At 43.6% G+C, this 26,105-nt stretch overlaps 1 protein-coding gene across 1 annotated transcript in view; it reads right to left on the reverse strand.

Annotated features, from left to right (window-relative positions):
• Window positions 1–26,105, reverse strand: part of LOC126470665 (uncharacterized) — a 1,059,339-nt gene that overhangs the window by 274,362 nt on the left and 758,872 nt on the right. The window contains exon 16 of the mRNA XM_050098659.1: window positions 5,040–5,363. Within this exon, the coding sequence (XP_049954616.1) occupies window positions 5,040–5,363 (324 nt within the window). The remainder of the gene's footprint in view (window positions 1–5,039; window positions 5,364–26,105) is intronic.

Here is a 26,105-nt window from a genome sequence, read left to right on the forward strand (position 1 = left end):
TTAAAAATAACGTTTTCTTTCACTATGCACATAAAATGAACGAAATTTCTTCACATAATATACACGACAGAGAACGCAGTATAAAACAGATTTAAGTAGGATTTCAAACTGTCACGGATGACCCTCTAAATATCCTGATTTGTATCAGGCATAAATCAGTACATCGGTAAGACTTGGCGAAGAGAACTGATTATGCACTAGTGACTGCAGGGTGATTATATCGTTTCTCAAGTGGAGACTGAGACCGTAATCATTGAACAGAACTAGACCTGAAAATCTCACAAAGTTCTTCCAATATTAAAAGCCTTATTATACGAGGTGTGGCTAGAAAAAAACCGGACTAGTACTGGTGAAACAATAAAACGAATGCAATAAGGCTGAAAGTCGCGTGGCCTGTCACGTGACTCTCGCTCCGCCTACTGCTCGAGTTTCATCTGCCTCCTGCACTCAGTCTGCCCGTGGCGTCTGTTTTAAGTAGTTGACGTTTTGTCTGTGCGTCGGAAAATGTTGAGTGTACAGAAAGAACAGCGTGTTAACATCAAATTTTGTTTCAAACTAGGAAAATCTGCAAGTGAAACGTTTGTAATGTTACAACAAGTGTACGGCGATGACTGTTTATTGCGAACACAAGTGTTTGAGTGGTTTAAACGATTTAAAGATGGACGCGAAGACACCAGTGATGACACTCGCACTGGCAGACCATTGTCAGCAAAAACTGATGCAAACATTGAAAAAATCGGTAAACTTGTTCGACACTTTCCTTGTCAACTCCTGTTAACTCAGACACTGCTCTGATTGTTGTCGAACAAGTTTACCGATTTTTTCAATGTTTGCATCAATTTTTGCTGACAATGGTCTGCCAGTGCGAGTGTCATCACTGGTGTCTTCGCGTCCATCTTTAAATCGTTTAAACCACTCAAACACTTCTGTTCGCGATAAACAATCATCTCCGTACACTTGTTGTAACATTACAAACGTTTCACTTGCAGATTTTTCTAGTATGAAACAAAATTTGATGTTAACACGCTGTTCTTTCTGTACACTCAACATTTTCCGACGCACAGACAAAACGTCAACTACTTAAAACAGACGCCACGGGCAGACTGAGTGCAGGAGGCAGATGAAACTCGAGCAGTAGGCGGAGCGAGAGTCACGTGACAGGCCACGCGACTTTCAGCCTTATTGCATTCGTTTTATTGTTTCACCAGTACTAGTCCGGTTTTTTTCTAGCCACACCTCGTACATCTGACGACTGGACCTGTGCCGTCGAGTCCTTTGGGATCATCAGACGAATAGGTTCCTTGTCCTTGGGCACGACGCCCTGTACGGTTCTTTCACATCGACAGCCCCAAGAATATAACAATAATACAGACTTTTTTCCATCACGGGGAAAGTAAACATCCTTCAAATATCGTTAGACCTGGTCGGACGTTAGTTTTCCAGATTTCTATCCTATGACAAGGGCATTTGGGACTTCAAAAGTAGATTCACGAATTCTCGGTCGAAACTCTCCATTAGTGTCTTCCAAAACTATGAAAAGGCGGGTGGTCAGTGTGCAAAAAACATTTTGACTATTATACCTGAGGACAAGGAACTTAATCCTATGGTTATCAGTTATCACACAGGACTCGACGACACAAGTACAGTCGTGAGATGTATTTTGCTTTAGGTGTTGGAGTAACTTGTGAGAAGATTTTCATATCTAGTTCTGTTTAATGATTATAATGTCAGTCTCCATCTGACAAACGATGTAATCAAGCTGCAGTCACTAATACATACTCAATTCTCTTCGCCAAGGCTTACTAACTTACTGAAACATGCCTGATACAAAATTTAGAAGGTCATCTGTGACAACGTGAAATCATGCTGAAGTTTGTTTCGTAATATTATATCTGTCGTGTATATTATGTGTAGAAATTTCGTTCATTTCATGTGCATGGTGTAAGAAAACATTGTATTTTAAGCATTTTCTTACGGATTATCATTATTGTAATGATTTTGTATCATAATATTGAGTTATTATCTTCAATTAACAAACTAAATGTGTGTGAAACGGTAAAACAAAAAAAGAATGTGTATTGTAAAATAATTTAAAATATGAAACAAATATAAGTAAAATAAGTAACTAGACTAATAACGACTGTTTAGATATTTTAATTAGGTATGTTGAAAACACTCTGACAGCACATTATGTACAACTTATTTTCCAAATATGGTATTACAGAAACCAGCTTTATTGCACATGGATGTATGTATCTTAAAAGCTTCATTAATTTCTGTTGTAACAAAATTTTTCATTTTTCAAAATTAATTAATGGTGGTGGGCTACATTGCAAAATTCAGATTATTACAAAATTCGATTACACAGTTTACAAGAACGTTAATTACGTATCAGATTTTATACGAGAAACGTTGTTTCTATATCGTTTGGAAGATAGTACTTCCGACCCTAACATGCTAAATTACCCAGCAGGTTGTTTTTTTTCCTTAACAGTGAAATAGAGCACAAAGAAAAAAAATACGTATTGCATTATTTTGTCCCCTTTGCATACACGCCAAGTTTCATCAAAATCGTTTGTTGACACTTGGGAATGGTCCCTTGTGAGAAAGGTTCACACCAAGCGCTCAGTCATAGAGCGGCACAAAAACTGACTGGAAAAAGAAAAGCAAGAAAGAAAGACCGTATGAGAATCACTCGGGAGAGGTACGTGAATTCTATTACTCCTCGTGTTTCTATCTTCTGCCTACGGGAAGAAGCGCTTCCCTCGGCCCACGACTGTAAATGTAGGCCTATGCTGTTGTCACACTGATTTCCAGTGTTATTTCATGCAAGTAGAATAATAAAGAGACAACTAATGCCGAACAGAAGTCTATCGCTAACACGCTTTATGTGGAAACAGTGCAATCGGTTCACACACCTGCCACCTATACAGTTTGTTCGTATTTAACAATATAGCTCTTGATGCTATTACGTCGCTGGGTGTTCTAAGATCTCAAAGGCCGATGGGTTGGATGCTGTAGCAAATATACCAGTCTCCATCGCTAAAAGTACAGTTATAATAAAAATACAATTTCTTAAGAGCGATGTGTTCTCAGTTCTTAATCACATCCGTTTTTCTTCAATATCTAATTAATAATTTATGCAATACTAAAAACTGGGGAAGATCAAATAAAGCATATTCTTTAGTATGTGACAGTTATCGACAGCAAATTGACTATCGACGGCGAACACAACAACGATATCTCTAAGATCGGAGATCATTGCCAGTGCAATTCGGTTCTAGCCTGCTGTTGATGCACGTGTTTGTTCCACTGTGTCTGTTACATCATCATCATCATCATCATCATTTAAGACTGATTATGCCTTTCAACGTTCAGTCTGGAGCATAGTCCCCCTTATAAACTTCCTCCATGAGCCCCTATTCAGTGCTAACATTGGTGCCTCTTCTGATGTTAAGCCTATTACTTCAAAATCATTATTATCCGAATCCAGGTACCTTCTCCTTGGTCTACCCCGACTCCTCCTACCCTCTACTGCTGAACCCATGAGTCTCTTCGGTAACCTTGCTTCTCCCATGCGTGTAACATGACCCCACCATCTAAGCCTGTTCACCCTGAGTGCTACATCTATAGAGTTCATTCCCAGTTTATCTTTGATTTCCTCATTGTGGACACCCTCCTGCCATTGTTCCCATCTACTAATACTTGCAATCATCCTAGCTACTTTCATATCCGTAACCTCAACCTTATTGATAAGGTAACCTGAATCCACCCAGTTTTCACTCCCATACAACAAAGTTGCTCGAAAGATTGAACGGTGCACAGATAACTTGGTACTGACTTCCTTCTTGCAGAAGGATCATAGCTGAGCGATCACTGCATTAGCTTTGCTACAAATCGCTTTCAGTTCTTTCATTATGTTGCCATCCTGTGAGAATACGCATCCTAAGTACTTGAAACCGTCCACCTGTTCTAACTTTGTTCCTCCTATTTGGCACTCAATCCGTTTATATCTCTTTTCCACTGACATTACTTTCGTTTTGGAGATGCTAATCTTCATACCGTAATCCTTACATTTCTGATCTAGCTCCGAAATATTACTTTGCAAACTTTCAATATAATCTGCCATCACAACTAAGTCATCCGCATATGCGAGACTGCTTATTTTGTGTTCACATATCTTAATCTCACCCAGCGAGTCTATTGTTTTCAACATATGATCCATAAATAATATGAACAACAGTGGAGACAGTTTGCAGACTTGTCTTACCCCTGAAACTACTCTGAACCATGAACTCAATTTACCGTCAACTCTAACTGCTGCCTGACTATCTATGTAAAGACCTTTAATTGCTTGCAAAAGTTTGCCTCCTATTCCATAATCTCGTAGAACAGATAATAACTTCCTCCTAGGAACCCGGTCATATGCCTTTTCTGTTACATCTCGATAATAAATTACCTTCGTACGAAAGTTAGGTTTTCCGTTCTGTCACGATCGAGTGTAGTAACGTCTATCCACAGGTATACAACATACTGAAACCAGTGCGCAGTAGCTGCCATGAACAAAGTACAGATTTTCTTTCACTTTCAATTTTTCTACAAATATAAATTTTTATAATTTATTTACTTCGAAGATACATTTAATATTTAATTTGTTGTGTGAAATATTTTTAATTAGTATTCTTCATCCGAGTGATATTCTTCATTAATTCTTCATTTTTATTAAACTCACAAAAGTTCAGAAAAGACACGTAGAAATAATTACGGAGGAATGGGGTTAGAGAGTGGGGGGACAGCTTTGGCAGTTCGGCTAGGGGCGCACAATCACATCGCTAGAGTTCTGCAGATGTGCATTTAATTTAGTCTTCCGGGACACATATTAAAAGTTGACAGTCGTATTTTTGTACGCCAAGGATTCTTACCTGCTTCCTGCAATTCGAGAACTTTACCATCAATTACTGTGAAATAAACACTTTTTAAAGGAAAACGAGAAACCTGACGTAGATGCGTCGCGCTTAGTTGCGCAAAAGTCGCGTTACCTGGCTGTCAGAGGTGCTGTGAGAGTGGCTGCGCTCCGTGTCTGAGGACTCGAGCTCCTCGAGGCGGCTGGTGGAGCAGCCGGCCACGGCGATGGTGGGCTGCCTCTTGCGCAGCGTCTCCGGGGACCACACCTCGGGCTCCGGCTCGTCCTCCGGAGTCATCGCGCCTCCGGCGCCCCCCAGCTGGCCCCGCATCCACTGCGCCAGGTGCAGCGCACTGCCTTTGCTCGCTCCCGATTTTCCCAGGCGCCGGCACCTCAGCTCGATAAGCTCGTCCAGTTGCTGTCTCGAATTTGCTGGCGACCGACCTTCTACTGCCGGAGTCTGAAAATTAAAATTACCTGCTCTGGAATCCACGTCCACGTAAGGGAAGTTTGACTGAGAGTACGCTTCGTCTAATAAGAGTATGCACTTGACGTTTTTCTGTATTGGCTGCGGTTGGCGAGAAAATGTCATTGAATATTTCTTATGTACGCTGTTCTGCAGCCTAAACAAATCGTATGAAAGGTGTAAAGTTGTAATAACAAGCCACTACAGCCGCTTCTTTTAAATATTTTATTTACGCTACCGGTTTCGAGCAGCTGCTCATTCTCATGTGGTACCTAGAGACAATCGAATCAAATGGTTCAAATGGCTCTAAGCATTATGGGACTTAACATCTGAGGTCATCAGTCCCCTAGACTTAGAACTACTTAAACCTAACTTAACCTAAGGACATCACACACATCCATGCCCAAGGCAGGATTCGAACCTGCGACCGTAGCAGCAGCCCGGTTCTTGACTGAAGCGCCTAGAACCGCTCGGTCACAGCGGCCGGCAGAGACAATCGAGCTATTATCACCATAAATAGGGTGATTCTAATTAAAGTTTAAAAACGCCCTAAGAGACGTAGACACCGCTGCACAAGTTATTTAATACACTATTGGCCATTAAAATTGCTACATCAAAAAGAAATGCACATGATAAACGGGTATTCATTGGACAAATATATTATACTAGAACTGACATGTGACTACAGTTTCATGGAGTTTGGGTGCATAGATCCTGAGAAATCAGTACCCAGAAGAACCACCTCTGGCCGTAACAACGGCCTTGATACGCCTGGGCTTTGAGTCAAACAGAGCTTGGATGGCGTGTACAGGTACAGCTGCCCATGCAGCTTAATACACGATACCACAGTTCATCAAGAGTAGTGACTGGCGTATTGTGACGAGCCAGTTGCTCGGCCAACATTGACCAGACGTTTTCAATTGGTGAGAGATCTGGAGAATGTGCTGACCAGGGTAGCAGCCGAACATTTTCTGTATCCAGAAAGGCCCGTACAGGACCTGCAACATGCGGTCGTGCATTATCCTGCTGAAATGTTGGGTTTCGTAGGGATCGAATGAAGGGTAGAGCCACGGGTCGTAACACATCTGAAATGTAACGTTCACTGTTCAAAGTGCCGTCAATGCGAACAAGAGGTGACCGAGACGTGTAACCAATGGCACCCCGTACCATCACTCCGCTTGATACGCCTGTATGGCGATGACGAATACACGTTTCCAATGTGCGTTCACCGCGATGTCGCCAAACACGCATGCGACCATCATGATGCTGTAAACAGAACCTGGATTCATCCGAAAAAATGAAGTTTTGCCATTCGTACACCCCGGTTCGTCGTTGAGTACACCATTGCAGGTGCTCCTGTCTGTGAAGCAGCGTCAAGGGTAACCGCAGGCATGGTCTCCGAGCTGATAGTGCATGCTGCTGCAAACGTCGTCAAACTGTTCGTGCAGATGGTTGTTGTCTTGCAAACGACCCCATCTGCTGACTCGGGGATCGAGACGTGGCTGCACGATTCGTTACAGCCATGCGGATAAGATGCCTGTCATCTCGACTGCTAGTCATACGAGGCCGTTGGGATCCAGAATGGCGTTCCGTATTACCCTCCTGAACCCACCGATTCCATATTCTGCTAACAGTCATTGGATCTCGACCAACGCGAGCAGCAATGTCGCGATACGATAAACCGCAATCGCGATAGGCTACAATCCGACCCTTATCAAAGTCGGAAACGTGACGGTACGCATTTCTCCTCCTTACACGAGGCATCGCATCAACGTTTCACCAGGCAACGCCGGTCAAGTGCTGTTTGTGTATGAGAAACCGGTTTGAAACTTTCCTCATGTCAGCACGTTGTAGGTGTCGCCACCGGCGCCAACCTTGTGTGAATCCTCTGAAAAGCTAATCATTTGCATAGCACAGGATCTTCTTCCTGCTGGTTAAAATTCGCGGCTGTAAGGCGTCATCTTCATGGTGTAGCAATTTTAATGGCCAATAGTGTATAAGATAAATGGGGCCGGAAATGTCGGGAAATACCCCGAAAGTGGATAACAAATGTTGAATGAGGTCAACGAGAAAGACAGTCCGTGGCGCGTACGTCACTGCACGTGACACTGCAGGTCTTACGGTTACTAGCAGCCGTCTCTGGCGGGGGGTGGGGGGCAACTAACTATTCAGACGAACTTAATAATTCTTGACTGCGCGTTTAAATATATGCAAACTCCAGATAGCGCAAGTTAAGACCTTTAGTGGGTATTTTTTCATTGGCATGGATTTCCTGTGGGCCTTGCAAGGAGCGGAGCGTTCGCGATGTATGGTGGACAAGCCGGCTAGTGTGACGTCACAAGTTCGTTGCGGGGCCTGTATTTCTCGTGTGAACATGTGACGTCATCAGGTTACGTTCCTCATCGCACGTGCAGCGGTTAGGCTTGTCGATGCTACACTCGCCAGTAGGGGGCACTGCTACACGTTGATGCAGAACGTTGCAAATTTCGAGCACCTTTAGTAAATGAGATCTGTTGTGAACATATAAGTTACAAAATTCCTGTCCTCGCTCTAACCAAGCAAAAGCCTACCTTATTTCGTATTTCTTTTCTTTTGACCCTTCTTTTTTGTTTACAGACACATTCAGTGAAGAAAACGTAGGTCATTTACCGGTAACGATGAAATTCGGAAGCTTATACTCATTTATTTCTGGTGGAATAGGTATTCTTTGTTGTACCGTTTTCTTTTTTTTGGGTCATCAGTCTTCTGACTGGTTTGACGCGGCCCGCCACGAATTCCTCTGCAGTGCCAATCTCTTCCCCTCAGAATAGGATCCTTTATTGTATGATTATATGATAGCGGAACAAACACTGGTAGCAGTTACTTCTGTAAAATATCTGGGAGTATGCGTGCGGAACGATTTGAAGTGGAATGATCATATAAAATTAATTGTTGGTAAGGCGGGTACCAGGTTGAGATTCATTGGGAGAGTGCTTAGAAAATGTAGACCATCAACAAAGGAGGTGGCTTACAAAACACTCGTTCGACCTATACTTGAGTATTGCTCATCAGTGTGGGATCCGTACCAGATCGGTTTGACGGAGGAGATAGAGAAGATCCAAAGAAGAGCGGCGCGTTTCGTCACAGGGTTATTTGGTAACCGTGATAGCGTTACGGAGATGTTTAATAAACTCAAGTGGCAGACTCTGCAAGAGAGGCGCTCTGCATCGCGGTGTAGCTTGCTCGCCAGGTTTCGAGAGGGTGCGTTTCTGGATGAGGTATCGAATATATTGCTTCCCCCTACTTATACCTCCCGAGGAGATCACGAATATAAAATTAGAGAGATTAGAGCGCGCACGGAGGCTTTCAGACAGTCGTTCTTCCCGCGAACCATACGCGACTGGAACAGGAAAGGGAGGTAATGACAGTGGCACGTAAAGTGCCCTCCGCCACACACCGTTGGGTGGCTTGCGGAGTATAAATGTAGATGTAGATGTAGAATAGCACTTGCAATCTACGTCAATTATTTGCGGAATAGATTCTGATCTCTGTCCTCCTCTACAGTTTTTGCCCTCTACAGCTCCCTCTAGTACCATGGAAGTCATTCCCTCATGTCTTAACAGATGTTCTCTCATACTGTCCCTTCGCCTTATCAATATTTTCCACATATCCCTTTCCTCTCCGCTACCGTGCAGAACCTGCCCATTCCTTACCTTGTCAGTCTACTTAATTTTCAACATTAGTGTGTATCACCACATCTCAAATGCTTCGATTCTCTTCTGTTTCAGTTTGCCCACAGTCCATGTTACACTACCACACAACGCTGTACTCCAGACGTACATTCTCAGAAATTTCTTCCTCAAATTAAGTCCTACGTTTGGTACTAGTAGACTTCTCTTGGCCAGGAATGCCCTTTTTTGCCATTGCCAGTCTGCTTTTGATGTCTTCCTTGCTCCATCCGTCATTGCTTATTTTACTGCCTAGGTAGCAGAACACCTTAACTTCATCTACTTCGCGCCCATCAATCCTGATGTTAAGTTTCTCCCTGTTCTCATTTCTGCTACTTCTCACTACTTGTGCCTTTCTTCGATTTACTCTCAGTCCATATTCTGTACTCATTACATTGTTCATTCCATTGAGCAGATCGTGTAATTCTCCTTCACTTTCACACAGGATAGCAATGTCATCAGCGAATCATATCATTGATATCCTTTCAACCTGAATTTTAATTCCACTCCTGAACCTTTCTTTTATTTCCATCACTGCTTCTTCGATGTATAGATTGAACAATAGGGGTGAAAGGTTATATCTCTGTCTCACACTCTTTTTTATCCGAGCACTTCGTTCTTGGTCGTCCACTCTTATTATTCTCTCTTCGCTTTTGTACATATTGTATATTACCCGTCTCTTCCTATAGCTTATCCCTATTTTTCTCAGACTTTCGAACATCTTGCACCGTTTTACATTGTCGAACGCTTTTTCCAGGTCGACAAATCCTATGAACGTTTCTTGATTTTTCTTTAGTCTTGCTTCCATTATCAACCGCAACGTCAGAATTGCCTCTCACGTCGCTTTATGTTTTCCGAAGCCAAACAGATCGTCATCTAGCACATCCTCAATTTTCTTTTCAATTCTTCTGTGTATTATTCCTGTCACAACTTGGATGCATGAGCTGTTAAACTGATTGTGCGATAATTCTCGCACTTGTCAGCCCTTGCAGTCTTTGTAATTGTGTGGATGATATTTTTCCGAAAGTCAAATGGTATGTTGTCAGACTCATACATTCTAAACACCAACGTGAATAGTCGTTTTGTTACCACTCCCCCCCTCCTCCCCCTCCCCCCCCCCCCCATGGTTTTAGAAATTCTGATGGAATATTACCTATCCCTTCTGCCTTATTTGATCTGAAGTCCTCCAAAGCTCTTTTAAATTCTGATTCTAGTACTGGATCCCCTATCTCTTCTAAATCAACTCCTGTTTCTTCTTCTATCACTTCAGACAAGTCTTCCCACTTCAGTGTATTCTTTCCACCTATCCGCTCTCTCCTCTGCATTTAGCAGTGTAATTCCCGTTGCACTCTTAATGTTACCACCCTTGCTTTTAATGTCACCGAAGGTTGTTTTGACTTTCCTGTATGCTGAGTCTGTCCTTCCGACAATCATTTCTTTTTAGATTTCTTCACATTTTTCACGTAGGCATTTCGCCTTAGCTTCCCTGCACTTCCTATTTATTTCATTCCTCATCAACTTGTATTTCTCTATTCCTGAGTTTCCCTGTACTTCGCAATAAATCAGCGAAGATTGCGAGACCGGTAAATAAAACAATAAATCTTACCTCAGTGTAAACACATAACTGTCTAACGCAATGCAGAAAAACACTGCCTGCCAGACACAAGATTTGAAACCTGAGTCCCACGCGCTAAGATCGCGCACGCAGGACCGGAGCCACACTGACGTGAATACTTGACGTGGCTTAGGGGCGGCGTGGCTACGCGGCTAGGGGCACCAGTCGCCCTTCCCGCCGGAGGTTCGAGTCCTCCCTCGGGCATGGGTGTGTGTGTTGTTCTTAGCATAAGTTAATTGAAGTAGTGTGTAAGTCTAGGGACCGATGACCTCAGCAGTTTGGTTCCTTAGGAATTCACACACACTTGGCTTTGGACGATCAAGGGTGAAAGACCAATAGGCTCAACCGCTTAACGTGCGGCGACGTTCGTCATCTGGCGACGTCACATGTTCAATATATGTCATCCACTTTTCGGGCTCTTCCCGACATTTTCGGCCACATGTGTCTTATATTAAATTATTTGTCTCAGCGTCATCTACGCCACTCCGGAAGTTTTTAAACATTAATAAGAACCGTCTTGTATATACAGGGAGAGGCAGCTAAGACAGAACATCCCACATATATCCAAAAGGAATAAATATGTAGAGGTGAGGTTTTCGCCAAGTTATAGCGGCCACTACGGCGAATTTACTGACGACTTGCAAAATGATTTAGATAAGATATCTGTATGGTGCGAAAAGTGGCAATTGACCCTTAATAAAGAACAGTGCGAAGTTATTCACATGAGTACTAAAAGAAATCAGCTAAATTTCGATTACGCGATAAGTCACACAAACCTGAGGGCTGTAAATTCAACTAAATACTTAGGGATTACAATTGCAAATACCCTAAATTGGAACGATCACATAGATAATATTGTGGGTAGAGCAAACCTAAGACTGCGATTCATTGGCAGAACACTTAGAAGGTGCAACAGGTCTACCAAAGAGACTGCTTACACTACGCTTGTCCGCCCTATTCTGGAGTACTGCTGTGCGGTGTGGGATCCGCATCAGGTGGGACTGACGGACGACATCGAAAACGTGCAGAGAAGGGCAGCTCGTTTTGCACTATCGAGAAATAGGGGAAATAGTGTCACAGACATGATACGTGAATTGGAGTGGCAATCATTGAAACAAAGGCGTTTTTCGTTGCGACGGGATGTTCTCATGAAATTTCAATCACCAGTTTTCTCCTCCGATTGCGAAAACATTCTGTTGGCACCCACCTACATAGGGAGAAATGATCATCACTATAAAATAAGAGAAATCAGGGCTCTCACGGAAAAATTTAAGTGCTCGTTTTTCCCGCGTGCCGTTCGAGAGTGGAACGGTAGAGAGACAGCATGAAGGTGGTTCATTGAACCCTCTGCCAGGAACTTTATTGTGAATATCAGAGTAATCACGTAGATGTAGATATAGACGTTCTCCAGTTATTTTTATCGTTTATAGTTGTCAAATCACGACACCAACTTTTTCTATTTTTCCAATGGAACCGTTCCCCCTCCCCAATGAACCATGGACCTTGCCGTTGGTGGGGAGGCTTGCGTGCCTCAGCGATACAGATAGCCGTACCGTAGGTGCAACCATAACGGAGGGGTATCTGTTGAGAGGCCAGACAAACGTGTGGTTCCTGGAGAGGGGTAGCAGCCTTTTCAGTAGTTGCAGGGGCAACAGTCTGGATGATTGACTGATCTGGCCTTGTAACACTAACCAAAACAGCCTCGCTGTGCTGGTACTGCGAACAGTTGAAAGCAAGGGGAAACTACAGCCGTAATTTTTCCCGAGGGCATGCAGCTTTACTGTATCGCTAATGATGATGGCGTCCTCTTGGGTAAAATATTCCGGAGGTAAAATAGTCCCCCCATTCGGATCTCCGGGCAGGGACTACTCAAGAGGACGTCGTTATCAGGAGAAAGAAAACTGGCGTTCTACGGATCGGAGCGTGGAATGTCAGATCCCTTAATCGGGCAGGTAGGTTAGAAAATTTAAAAAGGGAAATGGATAGATTAAAGTTAGATATAGTGGGAATTAGTGAAGTTCGGTGGCAGGAGGAACAAGACTTTTGGTCAGGCGAATGCAGGGTTATAAATACAAAGGCAAATAGGGGTAATGCAGGAGTAGTTTTAATAATGAATAAAAAATAGGAATGCGGGTAAGCTACTACAAACAGCATAGTGAACGCATTATTGTGGCCAAGATAGACACGAAGGCCACGCCTACTACAGTAGTACAAGTTTATATGCCAACTAGCTCTGCAGATGATGAAGAAATTGAAGAAATGTATGACGAAATAAAAGAAATTATTCAGATAGTGAAGGGAGACGAAAATTTAATAGTCATGGGTGACTGGAATTCGGTAGTAGGAAAAGGAAGAGAAGGAAACGTAGTAGGTGAATATGGATTGGGGCTAAGAAATGAAAGAGGAAGCTGCCTGGTAAAATTTTGCACAGAGCACGACTTAATCATAGCTAACACTTGGTTCAAGAATCATAAAAGAAGGTTATATACATGGAAGAAGCCTGGAGATACTGACAGATTTCAGATAGATTATATAATGGTAAGACAGAGATTTAGGAACCAGGTTTTGAACTGTAAGACATTTCCAGGGACAGATGCGGACTCTGACTACAATCTATTGGTTATGAACTGTAGATTAAAACAGAAGAAACTGAAAAAAGGTCGGAATTTAAGGAGATGTGATCTGGATAAATTGACTAAGCCAGAGGTTGTACAGAGTTTCAGGGAGAGCGTAAGGGAACAAATGGCAGGAATGTGGGACAGAAATACAGTAGAAGAAGAATGGGTAGCTTTGAGGGATGAAGTAGTGAAGACGGCAGAGGATCAAGTAGGTAAAAAGACGAGGGCTAGTAGAAATCCTTGGACAACAGACGAAATATTGAATTTAATTGATGAAAGGAGAAAATATAAAAATGCCGTAAATGAAGCAGACAAAAAGGAATACAAACGTCTCAAAAATGAGATCGTCAGGAAGTGCAAAATGGCTAAGCAGGGATGGCTAGAGGATAAATGTAAGGATGTAGAGGCTTATCTCACTAGGGTAAGATAGATACTGCCTACAGGAAAATTAAAGAGACCTTTGGAGAAAAGAGAACCACTTGTATGAATATTAAGAGCTCAGATGGAAACCCAGTTCTAAGCAAAAGAAGGGAAAGCAGAAAGGTGGAAGGAGTATATAGAGGGTCTATACAAGGGCGATGTACTTGAGGACAATATTATGGAAATGGAAGAGGATGTAGATGAAGATGAAATGGGAGATATGATACTGCGTGAAGAGTTTGACAGAGCACTGAAAGACCTGAGTCGAAACAAGGCCCCGGGAGTAGACAACATTCCATTAGAACCACTGACGGCCTTGGGAGAGCCAGTCCTGACAAAACTCTACCATCTGATGAGCAAGATGTATGAGACAGGCGAACTACCCTCAGACTTCAAGAAGAATATAATAATTCCAATCCCAAAGCAAGCAGGTGTTGACAGATGTGAAAATTACCGAACTATCAGTTTAATCAGTCACGGCTGCAAAATACTAACGCGAATTATTTACAAACGAATGGAAAAACTAGTAGAAGCCGACCTAGGGGAAGATCAGTTTGGATTCGGTAGAAATGTTGGAACATGTGAGGCAATACTGAACATACGACATATCTTAGAAGCCAGATTAAGGAAAGACAAACCTACGTTTGTAGCATTTGTAGACTTAGAGAAAGCTTTTGACAATGTTGGCTGGAATACTCTCTTTCAAATTCTGAAGGTGGCAAGGGTAAAATATAGGGAGCGAAAGGCTATTTACAATTTGTATAGAAACCAAATGGCAGTTATAAGAGTCAAGGGGCATGAAAGGGAAGCAGTGGTTGGGAAGGGAGTGAGACAGGGTTGTAGCCACTCCCCAATGTTATTCAATCTGTATATTGAGCAAGCAGTGAAGGAAACAAAAGAAAAATTCGGAGTAGGTATTAAAATCCATGGAGAAGAAATAAAAACTTTGAAGTTCGCCGATGACATTGTAATTCTGTCAGAGACAGCAAAGGACTTGGAAGAGCAGTTGAACGGAATGGATGGTGTCTTGAAGGGAGGATATAAGACGAACATCAACAAAAGCAAAACGAGGATAATGGAATGTAGTCGAGTTAAGTCGGGTGATGCTGAGGGTATTAGATTAGGAAACGAGACACTTAAAGTAGTAAAGGAGTTTTGCTATTTGGGGAGCAAAATAACTGATGATGGACGAAGTAGAGGGGATATAAAATGTAGACTGGCAATGGCAAGGAAAGCGTTTCTGAAGAAAAATTTGTTAACATCGAGTACAGATTTAAGTGTCAGGAAGTCGTTTCTGAAAGTATTTGTATGGAGTGTAGCCATGTATGGAAGTGAAACATGGACGATAAATAGTTTAGACAAGAAGAGAATAGAAGCTTTCGAAATGTGGTGCTACAGAATAATGCTGAAGATTAGATGAGTAGATCACATAACTAATGAGGAGGTGTTGAATAGGATTGGGGAGAAGAGAAGTTTGTGGCACAACTTGACTAGAAGAAGGGATCGGTTGGTAGGACATGTTCTGAGGCATCAAGGTATCACCAATTCAGTATTGGAGGGCAGTGTGGAGGGTAAAAATCGTAGAGGGAGACCAAGAGATGAATACACTAAGCAGATTCAGAAGGATGTAGGTTGCAGTAGGAACTGAGAGATGAAGAAGCTTGCACAGGATAGAGTAGCATGGAGAGCTGCATCAAACCAGTCTCAGGACTGAAGACCCCAACAACAACAACAACAACAACCGTGTATTTTTTTCTGGGGCATTTGAAAGGAGCTACTAAGAGAACCTCAACGACATTGCATGTATGGGACTTGGACAAAAAGTATCAAGGTAACAGCGCTACAAACCACTGCCCCGCTTTCAGGAGAAGACGTCCCACAAACATCTTCTTTATTATATCAAATGTATACTAAAGTGACAAAAGCCGTGGGATGCTTCCTAATATCGTGTCGGACCACCTTGCGTCCGGCGTAATGCAGCAACTCGGCATGACATGGACTCATGGAGTCGTTGAAAGTCCCCTGCAGAAATACTGAGCCATGCTGTCTATACAGCACTCCATAACTGCGTAAGTGTTGTCGGTACAGAACGTTGTGCACGAAGTGAACTCTCGATTATGTCCTATAAATGTTCGGTGGGATTCATGTAGGGCGATCTGGGTGGCCAAATCATTCGCTCGAATTGAGTATAATGTTCTTCAAACCAACTTAAACAATTGTGGCTCGGTGACATGAGCATTGTCATCCATAAAAAATTCCATCGTTGTTTGGGAACATGAAGTCCATGAATGGCTAGAAATGGTCTCCAAGTAGCCGAACATAACCATTTACAGTCAATGGTCGTTTCAGTTGGACCAGAAGACCCAGTCTATTCCCTGCAAACACAGATCATACCGTAATGGAGTCACCATCGACTTGCGAAGTGCCTTGTTCACAACTTGCACCCACTGCTTCGTGGGATCTACGCTACACTCTTACCCTACAACCTACTCTTACCAACTAAAATCGGGACTCATCTGACCGGGTAAAGATTTTCCAGTCGTCTAGGGTCCAACCGATATGGCCACGACCCCTGGAAAGGCGGTGCAGGTGATGTCATGCTGTTAGCAAAGGCACTCTCGTCGCTCGTCTGCTACCATAGCCCATTAACGCTAGATTTCGCCACATTGGCTTAGCGGATACGTTCGTCGCACGTCCCACATTGACGTCTGCGGTTATTTCATGTAGTGTTTCTTGTGTGTTAGCTCTGACAACAGTATGCAAACGCCGCTGCTCTCTGTCGTTATGGGAAGGCCATCGGCCGTTACGTAGCCTGTGGTGAGAGGTAATGCCCGAAATTTGGTATTCTCGGCATACTTTTGACACTTTGGGTTTCCGAATACTGAATTCCTTAACGATTTCCGAAATGGAATGTCTCATGCGTCTAGCTCCTACTACCATTCCGCGTTCAGAGTCTGTTAATTTCTGCCGTGCGGCCATAATAACGTCTGAAATCTTTTCATATGTATCACCTAAGTACAAACGACAGCTGCGCCAATGCACTGCCCTTTTATACCTTGTGTACACGATACTACCGCCATTTGTATATGATGAGCATATCACAGTTCCACGACTTTTGTCATCTCAGTGTAAGCAAACACGTGGCTCAGGTATGTTTCTTGCGTTTACCTGTGCGCTTGAAGCCCGTCAGTCTGTGTTCTGCCGTTTTAGCACTCAGATAACTAGCTCATAAGGCCATTGAGAGACATTCACGATGGATACGACAGTCGAAAAAGTGAATATAGTTTAGGACGAAAATCGCCAAACTATTCGAGCAGCGGTGAGGTTATATGTCGATGAATGTCCCGATCGTGGCAAGCGCTCACAATCTGGCTTTACGAACACTGTAACAAAATTTCTAGAAACTGGACGTGTGGCGAATAAAATACGTCAAGGAAAAGGAAGAGCAACTGATGGAAGAAATGAAAATAACGTTTTAGCAGCTCTAACACACAATGCAAATGTCAGTAAGAGGCATCTCGGAAGTACGAGGGGGATCAACCAAACAAGTGTTCTGCGAACACTACATTCTATCGAATTTCATCCTCTTCACATTTCGCTGCATCTACAGTTCCATGACAATGATTTCCAGCATTGATTTTCGTTCAGCGAATGTTACCTGTGAAAAGTGCAAGGTGAAGTGGCGTATCTATGCAGAATTGTGTTTAAGGAAGGAGCATTGTTAATTGAAAATCCACGATAACTAAAAGAAGTGGATAAAAACAACACTCTTGATCCATGATGGTTTGGAGAGTGTTTTGCAAGACCGGCATCGTTGTCCCCTGTCTGATTGATGGGAATCCAAATACCTTCGAGTATCCCGAGTTCCTAAGATTTGCTAGTGCTGCAGTTATTGGAGGACATCCTACTGGACATAAGGCAGTCACTGTGGTGCCAACATGACGGATGTCAAGACCTTAAGAGAATATTTGGAGAGCATTGGAACGGTCATTCAGGAAACGGAAAATGGTCTACACACTCACCAAACTTAACACTTCTATACTTTTATCTGTGGCGAAAATTAAAACAAGAAGTCTACTGGGGAACAACCGACGACTCCTGAAGACATGAAATGCCTTATAACATGGGCCTGCGCTGCCGATATAATTCAACATGCAGTATTGTTTCTCCAGAATCACTTGATACCGCGTAGCAATACTCAAGGTCAACATTTTGAGCACTTGGTATGACAGCCGTGATAATGAACACACGAACAGTACGTGAGATGCGTGTTTGCTTCCAATTAGCATAACAAGTCAGACATTTGTGGAACCTCTTCTCCTGACGGCGGGACACTGGTATGCGGCTCTGTTATCTTGATATTATTTCAAGTCACATACATGTAATGTCGTTGAAGTTCTCTTAAAAGCTACTTTCAAATGTCACAAAAAAGTATTTAGTTCCACTAGAGAAAAACTAAGTTGCTGTTTTAATTCTGCAACTACAAACGAAAAAAAATACTTGCGAACGGCAGGAAATTCACCATCTTATCCGCTATAACTTCACGAAATCCGCACCTTCATATACAAGGTGGCGCACAAAAAACCGGTCCTCAGTACTGCTCATTATCGCCCGCCATTTGTCATTTACTGTTTCTAAGATGTTGCAACTACTTTTTATAATGGCACTACGAAAGTCATTGCGACTTAGGTAGGACACGTGAAGTAAATATATCTGCGAGATGTATCCTCTCCAGGGAAGAATAGCAATAGTGGAGGCGTACTGTCTGCCATTTCACTGAAGGAAACACGGGACATTTTTGCAAAGAAGTTTCCTTTGGTTTTTCAACCAGCAAAGAGCAGTGTACATGATTTGGTGACAAAGTGGCGTAGTACAGGATATGTTGCAAACGCAAAATAGGATCGTGCTCCGCCCGTTAGTACACTTGATGTGATCGCTGATATTCGAGCTCGAATGATCTTGAGTCCAAAGAAGTCGACACGTAAATTGTCGCAGCGAGTGAACGTTTCGGGTAGGGCTTGTCAACGTGTTTTACACCATATAGGGATGAAGTCCTACAAAATGACATGTGTCCAAGACCTGAAGGAGGAAGATAAGGCAAAACGTGTGAATTACTGTACATGGCTATGTCAAACAACTGAGAGTGGAATGTTGGATCCGCTGATGTACACTCCTGGAAAATGAAATAAGAACACCGTGAATTCATTGTCCCAGGAAGGGGAAACTTTATTGACACATTCCTGGGGTCAGATACATCACATGATCACACTGACAGAACCACAGGCACATAGACACAGGCAACAGAGCATGCACAATGTCGGCACTAGTACAGTGTATATCCACCTTTCGCAGCAATGCAGGCTGCTATTCTCCCATGGAGACGATCGTAGAGATGCTGGATGTAGTCCTGTGGAACGGCTTGCCATGCCATTTCCACCTGGCGCCTCAGTTGGACCAGCGTTCGTGCTGGACGTGCAGACCGCGTGAGACGACGCTTCATCCAGTCCCAAACATGCTCAATGGGGGACAGATCCGGAGATCTTGCTGGCCAGGGTAGTTGACTTACACCTTCTAGAGCACGTTGGGTGGCACGGGATACATGCGGACGTGCATTGTCCTGTTGGAACAGCAAGTTCCCTTGCCGGTCTAGGAATGGTAGAACGATGGGTTCGATGACGGTTTGGATGTACCGTGCACTATTGAGTGTCCCCTCGACGATCACCAGTGGTGTACGGCCAGTGTAGGAGATCGCTCCCCACACCATGATGCCGGGTGTTGGCCCTGTGTGCCTCGGTCGTATGCAGTCCTGATTGTGGCGCTCACCTGCACGGCGCCAAACACGCATACGACCATCATTGGCACCAAGGCAGAAGCGACTCTCATCGCTGAAGACGACAAGTCTCCATTCGTCCCTCCATTCACGCCTGTCGCGACACCACTGGAGGCGGGCTGCACGATGTTGGGGCGTGAGCGGAAGACGGCCTAACGGTGTGCGGGACTGTAGCCCAGCTTCATGGAGACGGTTGCGAATGGTCCTCGCCGATACTCCAGGAGCAACAGTGTCCCTAATTTGCTGGGAAGTGGCGGTGCGGTCCCCTACGGCACTGCGTAGGATCCTACGGTCTTGGCGTGCATCCGTGCGTCGCTGCGGTCCGGTCCCAGGTCGACGGGCACGTGCACCTTCCGCCGACCACTGGCGACAACATCGATGTACTGTGGAGACCTCACGCCCCACGTGTTGAGCAATTCGGCGGTACGTCCACCCGGCCTCCCGCATGCCCACTATACGCCCTCGCTCAAAGTCCGTCAACTGCACATACGGTTCACGTCCACGCTGTCGCGGCATGCTACCAGTGTTAAAGACTGCGATGGACCTCCGTATGCCACGGCAAACTGGCTGACACTGACGGCGGCGGTGCACAAATGCTGCGCAGCTAGCGCCATTTGACGGCCAACACCGCGGTTCCTGGTGTGTCCGCTGTGCCGTGCGTGTGATCATTGCTTCTACAGCCCTCTCGCAGTGTCCGGAGCAAGTATGGTGGGTCTGACACACCGGTGTCAATGTGTTTTTTTTCCATTTCCAGGAGTGTATTTCATGAGTGATGTAGTCTGGTTCCATGTGACAGGACATAAAAACTCCCAGAACACCAGATATTGGTCAACAAACAATTTCCGTAGGATTAAAGAGAAACGAGACGTATCAGGAAGTTGGATTGTTGGTCCCATATTTTTTGAAACAATATTAAACACCGCTGTACATTTGCGAATCTTTGTGGAATTTTACGCACAGTTGACCCTCCATGAACGTTCGTATGCTGTCTTTCAACAATATGGGGCGACCTGTCACACCTCACGCGAGTCACTCTCACGAATTCATGAAAGATTCACAGAAGAAAGGACAGTCAGCATAGGATTGGTTCAAATGGCTCTGAGCACTATGGGACTTAACTTGTGAGGTCATCAGTCCCCTAGAACTTAGAACTACTTAAACTTAACTAACCTAAGGACATCACACACATCCATGCCCGAGGCAGGATTCGAACCTGCGACCGTAGCGGTCACGCGGTTCCAGACTGAAGCGCCTAGAACCGCACGGCGCATAGGATTGTTGCCGACGTGTTCGCACTCGTGACTTTTACTGTTGGACAGTCTAAAGCGAAAAGTGTATGCAGTTAACCGAATAATGTTAGAAGACTTTAAGGATAATATTCGTATTTAAATTTTGAGAACTGATGCGGCACAGTTGTGCAAAGTATATATTAACATGATAGGGTGCACGCAAAAGTGCATTGAAGCACAAGGAGGACATTTTCAGCACCTATGTAATGTTATGTAAAAGACAAGATCGATTCAGTAAATATGGACCTTTGCATTAGCTTATTTATTATTGCTTTAAATTTCTCTGAAATCTAATTCGTTCTTCAAAGGGGGCCTTTCCCGTACTCACTCATGTCATGTTTCTTTATCGAGCTGATTCGTTGGTGCTCAAGCGTCTGGTGATGATTCTTTCTGATTGTTCCTGGATTCACTGATCTGTTGTGTGGTCTATCCGAATCCATACCTTTTTGTGTAATTTTATAATTTTGCAATCACATTTGAAAGAGTAATTCCTGTGTTGTGTGTCTAGGCACCATTTCAACCATTAATTGTCCAGCATCATGCTGATGTCGACCCTAATGACCTTTCATGTTTCTTATTATTCTGTTTTGATTGTGTACGTTCTTTCTCAAATAGTTTTACAATCTCTACGTTTATGTGTCCTGAGTTATTTTTGCACATTTGCTAGAATAAATATTATTTTACCAGATCAAATTCTATCATTCAGCAACCACAAAAGTAAATTGAAATGCCCATGCCCTCCGACCACAAGCAATATTCGAAGCCCCTTGACAAGTTCAGGAACTTATCAAATAACATTTCCGATGTATGCGACAGTTGATTTTACAAGTAGCCGGAAATTAACTTCATGGGGCTAATCTGTCAGTTAATTTGACCTGAGGTGATTCAGCGTGTGTCTAATCTATATACCCTCGGAGCACTTGATGAGCAAGAGGCTGTGTTCACAGCACACCCGACTTCTGGCACTTATTAGGGTCACACACGCTATCTCTTTCAAATAGTCATGCTCGTTGAAGTATATACACTCCTGGAAATTGAAATAAGAACACCGTGAATTCATTGTCCCAGGAAGGGGAAACTTTATTGACACATTCCTGGGGTCAGATACATCACATGATCACACTGACAGAACCACAGGCACATAGACACAGGCAACAGAGCATGCACAATGTCGGCACTAGTACAGTGTATATCCACCTTTCGCAGCAATGCAGGCTGCTATTCTCCCATGGAGACGATCGTAGAGATGCTGGATGTAGTCCTGTGGAACGGCTTGCCATGCCATTTCCACCTGGCGCCTCAGTTGGACCAGCGTTCGTGCTGGACGTGCAGACCGCGTGAGACGACGCTTCATCCAGTCCCAAACATGCTCAATGGGGGACAGATCCGGAGACCTTGCTGGCCAGGGTAGTTGACTTACACCTTCTAGAGCACGTTGGGTGGCACGGGATACATGCGGACGTGCATTGTCCTGTTGAAACAGCAAGTTCCCTTGCCGGTCTAGGAATGGTAGAACGATGGGTTCGATGACGGTTTGGATGTACCGTGCACTATTGAGTGTCCCCTCGACGTTCACCAGTGGTGTACAGCCAGTGTAGGAGATCGCTCCCCACACCATGATGCCGGGTGTTGGCCCTGTGTGCCTCGGTCGTATGCAGTCCTGATTGTGGCGCTCACCTGCACGGCGCCAAACACGCATACGACCATCATTGGCACCAAGGCAGAAGCGACTCTCATCGCTGAAGACGACACGTCTCCATTCGTCCCTCCATTCACGCCTGTCGCGACACCACTGGAGGCGGGCTGCACGATGTTGGGGCGTGAGCGGAAGACGGCCTAACGGTGTGCGGGACCGTAGCCCAGCTTCATAGAGACGGTTGCGAATGGTCCTCGCCGATACCCCAGGAGCAACAGTGTCCCTAATTTGCTGGGAAGTGGCGGTGCGGTCCCCTACGGCACTGCGTAGGATCCTACGGTCTTGGCGTGCATCCGTGCGTCGCTGCGGTCCGGTCCCAGGTCGACGGGCACGTGCACCTTCCGCCGACCACTGGCGACAACATCGATGTACTGTGAAGACCTCACGCCCCACGTGTTGAGCAATTCGGCGGTACGTCCACCCGACCTCCCGCATGCCCACTATATGCCCTCGCTCAAAGTCCGTCAACTGCACATAAGGTTCACGTCCACGCTGTCGCGGCATGCTACCAGTGTTAAAGACTGCGATGGAGCTTCGTATGCCACGGCAAACTGGCTGACACTGACGGCGGCGGTGCACAAATGCTGCGCAGCTAGCGCCATTCGACGGCCAACACCGCGGTTCCTGGTGTGTCCGCTGTGCCGTGCGTGTGATCATTGCTTGTACAGTCCTCTCGCAGTGTCCGGAGCAAGTATGGTGGGTCTGACACATCGGTGTCAATGTGTTCTTTTTTCCATTTCCAGGAGTGTATATGTCATTACCGAAAAGAGGGCTCTCGTGATGTGTGATTTCTAAAAGGAATTTTTAAAATTAATGAACAATTTAAGTTTTGGGGAACGTATGGAAGATTGAAGAAAGCGTCATGACATTAATTTAGTTTACCATCGGATAGAGATTCTGTGCCCTAGTCTGTATCGTTCATATCGATAGGTGCGGTAGTTTAGCCTTGGTAGTGACGTCATTTTCGATTTGTTAGCTGAAGTTCCTATTCTGTAAGTTTCGGAGGCCTGCTGCCGATCGGTCCGCCTCCTGATTTTTCGACACCTGTATGAAGAGGCGATTAGTTTTCAATATGGAGACTCATTCGGTTCTGTGTCATTTGTTAACGGCTGGAATTTATTATGCGAAAAAAATTAAGTAGTTTCAGTATCGGATTTAGTGATTATGTTTTACTGAAGAATCGCCAGTACACATCCGAGTGGAAAGTGAGTTCATAATAGACTGTTTTCCTTCGTTGCAAATATGGTTAGCATTGTTGTTACTGTGAATGTTTATATCAAAAACATTTACGATCAATATTTTCACAAAATACCTATTATTTTTATGTAATCAGGAGTTTGAAACTTATTAAATTTCAAGACGTCAACTCTACTTATGTATGTTACATGAGTGTTAGCTGAAATTACTAGTGACTTTGCGTACTTGCCGGCCGAGGTGGCCGTGCGGTTCTAGGCGCCACAGTCTGGAACTGCGTGACCGCTACCGTCACAGGTTCGAATCCTGCCTCGGGCATGGATGTGTGTGATGTCCTTAGGTTACTTAGGTTTAAGTAGTTCTAAGTTCTAGGGGACTGATGACCTTAGAGGTTAAGTCCCATAGTGCTCAGAACCATTTTTTTGCGTACTTTTTCCCGCAAATGGTTGAGTTATTAATTATCGAAAGGCGTTTACAACTTTTAAGTAAAAATATAAAGGAATTGAATGAAGGCTGATAGTGGAAACCTTCCAAGTTTTCATGCATTTACAGCTTATGCCCATATAATTCCGCAACGAATCAGCAAAAATAGAGAATTTGTTGTGAACTGATTGTTGTGGCCAAGTGGTTAAGGCAAGAGACTCCAGTGCTGACGGTTGTAGGTTCACATCCTGTTGACAATAAAAATTTCTGTTTCCTCTTCGTGTCTGTAACACATTGTGAGACTATGTTATTCGTGAAAGTTAAATATTTTTCTGCAATATTTGTTGTTATTTACATGTAGGAGCGTGATTTCTCAGTGATGAGTATCTTCGATTTCGAAACTTCTGTATGTTTAAAAAATGAAAGATGAAATTGCTACAGATGAAATTGTTGAGCGTGAAACAACCGGCAGTGACATTTATATTTTTTCTTGTCACAAATAATTCGCCCTTTTTTTCGAATACGTAGCGATTTCCGAGTGTGTGGTTAGTAATCTAAGAGCACAACTTAAATTACTGCGAATGAAACTAGCAGCAATCATCTTTATATTCCTCCTTGTCGCAAGTATTTATCTGGGATCGAATCCTTAACAACAGTAGACAGAGATGAAAGACTCCCATTATAATATTTTTAGACTATACCACCAGATATGAAACATTTTGATTAATCAGATGGGTGTTATAAACTTCTACAAACTTCAATTGCTGCATTTGCCACACGCTCTCGAAAGACACAAATCTTTGATGTATCATTTAGAAAAGCAGGCTACTTCATCATTTGGATGTCTAGGAGTGAGACATTCTATGAATCTTCTTATTCTTTGATACTCCCTTAAACAATTTTTCGAATGTTTTATATTTGTATTTGTACAATTGTAGTATTACACACCATTTCTAACTCATTTTCTGGAACATAAAATCCAAAATAAGATGTTAATGTGAATGAGAATAAAATGAAATAATATTGCGTGTGTGACAATTTCCAGAACACAGTCAAATACCCTATCAATATTATGCATGCATGGAAACCGATGGTCAGGGAACTTTGAGCAATACTACGTACTATAAACACACTTTTCAGTACTGCAAAGATCAGTGTGCCTGTGTCAGCTGCTAGTTGCTTCAGGTTCATGGCACTGTGCTCACTGCAGTGCAAATACGTGGCTTTACAGCCGCTTGCTTTGAATTGGCTGGCGCAAGGAGAACTGACAACAGCACCTTGGTTCGCTAGAACTGTGTGGCATCGCTTCCGAAATGCTTACAGAATAACGTGGGGGCTCTCCTTCGATAACAAGGCCGCTAGGTGCGCTCGCCTACAGAACCGATCGGCAGAGTAGACGAAAGATACACAATAGGATCCCAGGGCAAATATGGTAAGTGGGCCACTATCTTTCACCAAGGATTAGTCGATCTGGAGATGACTAAGATTTTGGTACAGTCCATGAAACACGTTGTCATACTCTGGAGATTGGCATGTTTGTTAAAGTATCATACGATGGTACTTAGTTATCAGTATAAATTGATGCGCTGTATTGATGATTAAACGTTTAAAATCACGTTTTTTACTTAAATCATAGAATAGAGTCGTGGGTATTTGGAAAAAATCGGTAAAATTATAGGAAATAGCAATGGGATATGGGAGTGCTTATAGTAAATAGTATGATGTTATTATTATTGTAAGGGTTCAGAGATATGCTGTATTTGAAAGTTTATTAGCTCATATTTTTGCCACAATTTCCCACATCGAACAGCTCTGTTGTTTTCTCTCACTACAATGTCTGTAACGAGAATGACAAGGCCCTAGTAGTAAAAGGAGGAGGGAAGAGGTTAAGAAAAATTATTGGTAATAATAAACTTAATATTAAACTTGTTACTATATTTATAA

The sequence above is a fragment of the Schistocerca serialis genome, chromosome 3, assembly GCF_023864345.2.
Source record: "Schistocerca serialis cubense isolate TAMUIC-IGC-003099 chromosome 3, iqSchSeri2.2, whole genome shotgun sequence".
Lineage (NCBI taxonomy): Eukaryota > Metazoa > Arthropoda > Insecta > Orthoptera > Acrididae > Schistocerca > Schistocerca serialis.